Here is a 7500-nt window from a genome sequence, read left to right on the forward strand (position 1 = left end):
TCCATTGGTACCAATGTATGTATGTTTATATGTATATTACTTTTTCTGCTGTAAGTGCATGTTGTGTGTGATGTCTGTATGCTACTGAGACCTTGAATTTCCCCTTGGGGATCAATAAAGAATCTATCTATCTATCTATCTATCTATCTACCTACCAAGTATATCGATCCTTCTGGGTTATATAAACAGATGAAGTGACAGCAAAATAATAAGGTCATATAGCTCAACCTACGGAGCGCAGCCATTACTCTCGTTTGAATTACTCAAGAGTTACTTGAGCACACCAAATGTCTGTACATTGCTCAGCTCCAAAGTCCCCCTCCACTATTGTTCTTATACTGCCAGATTCAGGACAGTCTGGCCTGCACATACATTTCCAGTAGTGGTGAGATACATTGCAAATCAATGCAAGTATTAATATATTAAATTATGGCACATCTGGGTAGCCTAGACTGCTGAAAATAACCAATATATAGCATGTGTGAATGGCACTTACAATTACCAGGATGAATGCTTCTAACTAAAGGTAGTGGCAATGCCCTGAAAATAGTCTGGGGCTCATAGGGCTAATTAGGTGATCATAGGGCTAATTAGGCAATCATAGGGCTAATTAGGCGATCATAGGCTGCTCATAGGGATAATTAGGTGATCATAGGCTGTGTGTATATGTGTGTGTGTAAATGTGTGTGTGTGTGTGTGTGTGTTTGTGTGTGTAAGTGTGTGTGTGTAGGCCGCTTGCTGTTTTTTTTCCTGCGATAGACGTCGTTGTGGTTAGCAGGAACATGCCTGAGCGTGCAGGCAGTGATTAGCAGTATGTCTGAAGACAAAAAGTATGTCTTAACACAAAATTACTTTGTCATTATTATCATTTAAATTATATAAAATAGTGTATTTTTTTTTGTTTGTTTTTTGTTGGGGGGGGGGGGGGTTGTCCTGCCAACCAATTTCCAAAACCCAATGTGGCCCTTGAGCCAAAGACTTTGCCCACCCCTGAACTAATGTGTAAAGGCTTTGCCCTACTCTACAGACACACACACACACACACACACACACCCCTGAACTAATGTGTAAAGGCTTTGCCCTACTCTACACACACACACACCCCTGAACTAATTGACTGGGGTGGTGACTGTTGAGCTCTGAGTTTGAGGTGGAAATGCAAGCCAGGCCAGGACTGACTATTCCGCACCCTACTGTTCGAAACGCAAGCCAGGCCAGGGTTGACCATTCCACACCCTGCTGTTCAGTCCCAAACTGAACCAGACCACTTAATGGAAAAAAGTCATAAGTCCACATCTGAAACGAGCACACTTGACCAACTATACCACAGCGCAGTCACACACTCTCTTTCTCTCACACTCCCTCCCTCACACACACACACACACACACACACACACAGAGTAGCCTATTTATGATATTAAACCCAACAGTAAGCCTAAACTAGAAAATGCAATTCCAGGGAATTACCATTGCATGTAAATGCAAAAAAGCTGCTGTGTATAACATTATATTACAGTATGATTATTCAGATTACACAGACGTGTCCAGTATTCTTGAAAACCACTTACTTGGTTAGATGTTAGCTTAGAGTATATGACAGTCAGTAAAAATAAATGGTCAATTCAATATTGATTAACATTCTTTGTTTTAATACAGCAGAATGATACTCAGAATACACTAATGAACACACCAATGTAAGCTTGAAGTAAAAATCACAGTTGTGTATATATATATATATATATATATATACACACAGAACTTGATAATGCCAATCATACTGTATTATCCTAAGACAGATTTATTTATCAGTGGTAACTCTGAACTGGCAGCAACAGCTAGAGGCCTCAGTTAATGGTATTAGGTCAAATTTGATGGTGATATATACACTGAAGAATAAAAGAGTCAGCCCTTCAGATGATCAGTTTTAGACAGAACTTAGGTTAGAATCTTATTTTTCACACAGCACAGCTCAGGTCTAACAACAGAGGTCTAACAGCATAACTAAGTTTCACAGATGTTACAGCACAGGTATGATTCAAAGGTATGAATGGTTGACAAATATGATTCACAGGTATACAAGTTCCAACAATAGTTCTCAGAATGTCTCAGTGTAGATCTCAGAGACGTCTCAGTATGGTTAAATGGTATGTGCACAGATATGTTGAGATGTGGTCACATGTTTGTAAGAATGTATGTTAGTAGGTATGTTGCTAGCAACATTGTCAGAGATGTATGGTTGACAGGTGTGCACAGACAGGCACACACACAATGTCAATGGTCATCACCACTGGTCTGGTCTGGAACCTAAAAGACAAAAGCAAGCAAGTTTTAACAGCTATACCAAAACAATATAAGGAATGTCTGCAATTGTACAATTGTTCAATACAGCTTATTTATTTAAGTGAAGTTACATTACATTAGGCTGACACATGTTTAACCTAACGAATACCATGGTAAACAGTTTAAGCTTTTTAAACAATTCTCTACAATTCTAGGACAATTAAAAAATGTAGAGTATAATACAATTGTTGCACCATCAAGCTACTGGTAGTTAAATACTAGCCTATAATATTAAATTACAAACAAAGCAGAATTCTGTGTTTTATTGTTTTCAGTTTAAGGATAGTTGATAGCTAATCATATTTTTTTTTTTCAATATAAAACGTAAGCAGCTTAGAAAACTTTGTAGGCATGGGTTTGTTGTTGCTGTTGATAATCATATGAGTAAGGACTGATCATTCTGATACTAGGCCTAAGTATCTTGATAACCAACTGATATAAAAACAGCTTGCTAGGTCTGTCAGACACATTTTTTCCTACAAATTACAATGTACAACTGGAAAGCTCGATTCACGTGCCAGGCTACACTTTAATTTATAGGCCAGAACAATGCAGAAATGCACAACTTCTGTACAATACTTCATATAGTCCATTTCCTAACAGTAGCCTATTCATGGCTTTCATAAGGTCCCTCTCCACATTATTAATCAAGCACCATGCATTCATTATCAAGGTGCTTGATTGTATACAACTGTGGAAAGGGACCTGATGAAACCCATCAAAAAACGAACTATGATGGCATACCGTGATCGTATTTAGTTACTTAGGCTACATAAGAATCAACAGCGTAGAATGAAAACGTAGCCTGGTCTATTTACACAAACAAGCGGTGTACAACGTTTGGTAAACAAAAACAGGAGCATATGTTAGCTTTAACTAAAATGTGAACGGTAGAAGCTACAGTATAACGTTACGACCATCAACAATGAGTATTCATGCCATGAATGAAACCATGATGGGTTTCATCAGGTCTCTTCACACAGTATAATCAAGCACCAGTCTGCATTCATAATCTATTCTAGGTGCTTGATTCTATACACCTGTGGAAAGTGACCTAATGTTAAATAGAACCAGAGTTTACGTTTCTAGTTAAAACGCTGCTGCCTAATGAAATGTAATGTTAGTGCTTAGCTGGGAGCCAACGTTACGTTACGTTTGACTGTCGTTAGCTATCAAAACCTACAGCTAACCGGTCACTGTAAAGTCGACGACATTAACGTTGATTAACAGTGGGTTTCCTTACATAATAAATATCAACGTAATAAGGTGCTAACGTTAACTATTTCACTAACATTAACGTTAACGTTTTCTAACGTTATAACGTTAGTTTTTGTGACCCACTGTCATACATGCTAATGTTATAATAATTATAGGAAACATAACGTTTGACGACATGAATGACTCAAATACCAAAAACCAAAACACTTACCTTGTCTGTAATTAGAGAAATGTGCCTCTGAAGGAGAGTTTTACGAGCAAGTAAAGTATCACGGCAGGCGAAAACGTCCAAAACGTTCAGAATATTCACAGCTCCAGTGGGAGAAAGATTGTGGTGATTGCTTTCAGCTGCCGGTCACGTCATAATGCTAAAAGTTGCCGCCACAGCGTCAATGTTAACTCTATGGGAATTTCTTGCTCTTTTATCTTAAATATCTCAAAAAGTATAAACTTCACAAATATGAAAAATACATAGAACGATTGTCCGTTACAAGAGCTTTGTAGGAGTCTTTGAATGAGGTCAGACGGTTCAGCGGTTTCAGTCGCATTAAACGTTGAATTTGGTCGGAAGAAGAATAAGAAGAAGAACAGCGATAATAGTCCATTGCATTTACATGCAATGCAATGACATAAATCACATAGCCTAGGTAGCTTAGCAACACAGACTAGAGAGATGTAAGTAAGCAAATCAACTTGATATTAGCCACAGCATCATTTCAACTAGATATTAGCCACAGCATCATTTCAACTAGAAGCCATGTTTTGCTGTTTATGGCACGACAGCTACAGTAATAATGTGTGTGTGTGAGAAGACGTGCAGGCTAACGTTAGGGCAGGCACTAGAAGCATGTGTGTGTGTGTGTGTGTGTGAGAAGACGTGCAGGCTAACGTTAGGGCAGGCACTAGAAGCATGTGTGTGTGTGTGTGTGTGAGAAGACGTGCAGGCTAACGTTAGGGCAGGCACTAGAAGCATGTGTGTGTGTGTGTGTGCGTGTGTGTGTGTGTGTGTGTGTGTGTGAGAAGACGTGCAGGCTAACGTTAGGGCAGGCACTAGAAGCATGCCTTGCACACACGCATGTTACTTCAAAAGAACACGGTCATTATTAAAAGTATTGATACTAATACAATTAGGCATTGTGACATTTTTAATTTCAGGGTATCGCAATTCTTTTGTCATTCCACGTCAAGTCAACCAGGGCCAACGCACTTAGGTCTCAATCTGCCACCTGTGGATACTTTATACAAAACATATTGATCTCAATGTTGCATTTAGTCCATGTTCAGGGTGGAAAATAAAAAAGAAAGATTTACATAAGACAGGTCAAATTGGTGTTTTTTTTTTTTAAAGAATGGAGAATAATGAAAATAATGACATGGAGAATAAAGAAAAATATAAAAAAATATTTAAAAAATCATCGTACATTCCTACAATGTGTTAGGGTGCTCTGAAAATGAGATCCAAAATGATTTTTCAGACTTGTGAGGTCTGCTGTTCTGACTCACACCCTCACACACACTCTCTCTCTCTCACACACACACGCGCACACTGCCACAGTCATTTGCAAGAGAAAGGTGTTTCACCATTTGAGTTCTGTGACTGTCTGTCATCCCTAATAAAAATGACCTATTCTGCAGCTCAAATCTCCAGGTGTGGTGCCGGTCGAGTCGTTTACCGGATAGCAGCTGAAATCTCCAGGTGTGGTGCCGGTCGAGTAGTTCACCGGATAGCAATAGGCCTACGTAAGGTCCCAACACCGGCTGGGACAACTCGGTCCCGGCAGAGGCTCGCGATGCAGAGCAGGTTTGGGACAGCATGACGATGCATTAGGATAACCGCCCGCACCGTGTAGCACGCGCCTCCTCATCACAGCGACTCGCCCACTCGCGCGCCTCTAACAGTGGACAGCGATGACCACCTCATATCTCGCGCTAAACAGGCAGGAGCATCTCTTCTTCTACATGAACTCAGGGTTCGTGAGCTCGGGCACGTTTGACAGCTCTCGGTACGTTCCGCCACCAATCGTGGTTCTTGCCTGACACGTCGCAGATCGGAGAGGGAGCGGCTAATGATTAGTCCCCGTTAACTCCTCACAAATCTCCCAAGCATGCAGAACGGACCTCGCGACAAGTAAACCTGGCTTTTTAAAAATTGCAGTTTGCAGGCTTCTTAGCACTTTCCACGTCCCTCGTCTCCTTCGCATTACGCCCTTAATCCTCTTAGGAAATCATGCCCTCCGACCAACACAACAACAACATCTACAACCACACGCTTTAAGAAAAAGAGGCTATACACATTTCCCGCAACCGTGAAACGGCAGCGGTAGGCTACTTACCGCGGTCTCGGGACGGGGTGGGATTCCGACCAGGCAGAACGCCACTCCATTCATTGGACGGCGGAGCTGATGCGCGGGGGCGCAGCTCGGGAGGGTTCGGAAAGAAGTTGTCGCCCAGATCAGTCGGAGGAGAAAAGCACACAGAGGCTGAAGTTATCCGCCGTTGGGACGATGCGCGAGCTGTTCAAGTCTTGGGTCGGCAGCTTTTCGCCTTCCCCTCTGTTCCGCCGCCCTTCTCCACCTCCGCCCAACCCGTAAATCCCTCACGCCGTCAGTTTATCGATGTATCGCGCGCCGTGCAGATTGAGCACTCGTGCGCCCAGCCCACTAGGCTTGCCGTACCTAATAGCTCCCTCTATCTGTCCCGTGAACCTCTTCCGCGGGAGTGCCCTCTCCTCTCTCTCTCTCTCTCTCTCTCTCTCTCTCTCTCTGCAGGCGCCAGCCACGGCGTGTACAAGTTCATGACAACAAAGAGCGCTTTGTGACCTGCTGGAGAACAGCGCGAGACGGAATATGCGCGAAACAAACAAAACGAGTGAAGGAACGGAGCAGAGGTACTCATGGAGAGAGAGAGAGGGGGGGGGGGTGTAAAGAGGAGGAGGAAAGAGAAAGGGAGGTAAAGAGGAAGAACACAGGAGAGTGAAGGAGAGAGGAGGGATCATCCATGTTTATATTTGAGTTCTATACCTAACTCAGCTCTGGAGCCAGGGTCTGTGTATGTGTAAATGTGTGTGTGTGTGTGTGTGTGTGTAAATGTGTGTGTGTGTGTAGATGTGTGTGTGTGCTGTTAGTTTGTAGCATTTGAGTCACTTTATGCAGCACAATGCTGTGAGTGAAGGTCAAATTACTGAGAGTCTAAAAATGGCTGATGCAGAACACCTAAATACAACCCAATCAGAGCATTCCACACACACACATACACACACACACACACATGGTTTGATATGTCTGTCCAATGTTCCAAAATCAGAATCTGATTATAGCAAATTCAATCTCAGCTGCATTGCCGCCACCCCCCCCCCCCCCCCCCCCCCCCACACACACACACACACACACACACACACACATCCCACACACAGACATACAGACACACACACACACACACATACAGACACCCCCCCCCCCACACACATACATACAGGCAGACACACACACACAGACATACAGACACACACACACACACATACAGACACCCCCCCCCCACACACACACACACACATACAGACACATACACCCCACACACACATACACCCCCCACACACACACATACACCCCCTCACACACACACACACACATACAGACACACACACACCCCCCACAGACACATACACCCCCCCCCCACACACACACCCACAGACACATACACCCCACACACATACACACACACCCCACACACACACATACAGACACACACACACACACATCTACACACACACACACACACATCTACATGAGAGAGAGAGATGCACTTACACACACACACACACACACATCTACATGTGAGAAAGAGATGCACTCACACACACACACACATCTACACACACACACACACACATCTACATGTGAGAAAGAGATGCACTCACACACACACACACATCTACACACACAC

At 43.0% G+C, this 7500-nt stretch overlaps 1 protein-coding gene across 1 annotated transcript in view; it reads right to left on the reverse strand.

Annotated features, from left to right (window-relative positions):
- The window catches only part of LOC143138669 (rho GTPase-activating protein 23-like), a 48744-nt gene extending 42302 nt beyond the window's left edge, over positions 1 to 6442 (reverse strand). The window contains exon 1 of the mRNA XM_076299091.1: positions 5892 to 6442. Within this exon, the coding sequence (XP_076155206.1) occupies positions 5892 to 5945 (54 nt within the window). The 5' untranslated portion in view covers positions 5946 to 6442. The remainder of the gene's footprint in view (positions 1 to 5891) is intronic.
- Positions 6443 to 7500: the final 1058 nt, after the last annotated feature.

This window comes from Alosa pseudoharengus, unplaced genomic scaffold (assembly GCF_046254945.1).
Source record: "Alosa pseudoharengus isolate Yale_2024_CS ecotype anadromous, Long Island Sound unplaced genomic scaffold, YU_APseudo_1.1 YU_APseudo_1.1_scf_21, whole genome shotgun sequence".
Taxonomy (NCBI): Eukaryota; Metazoa; Chordata; class Actinopteri; order Clupeiformes; family Clupeidae; genus Alosa; species Alosa pseudoharengus.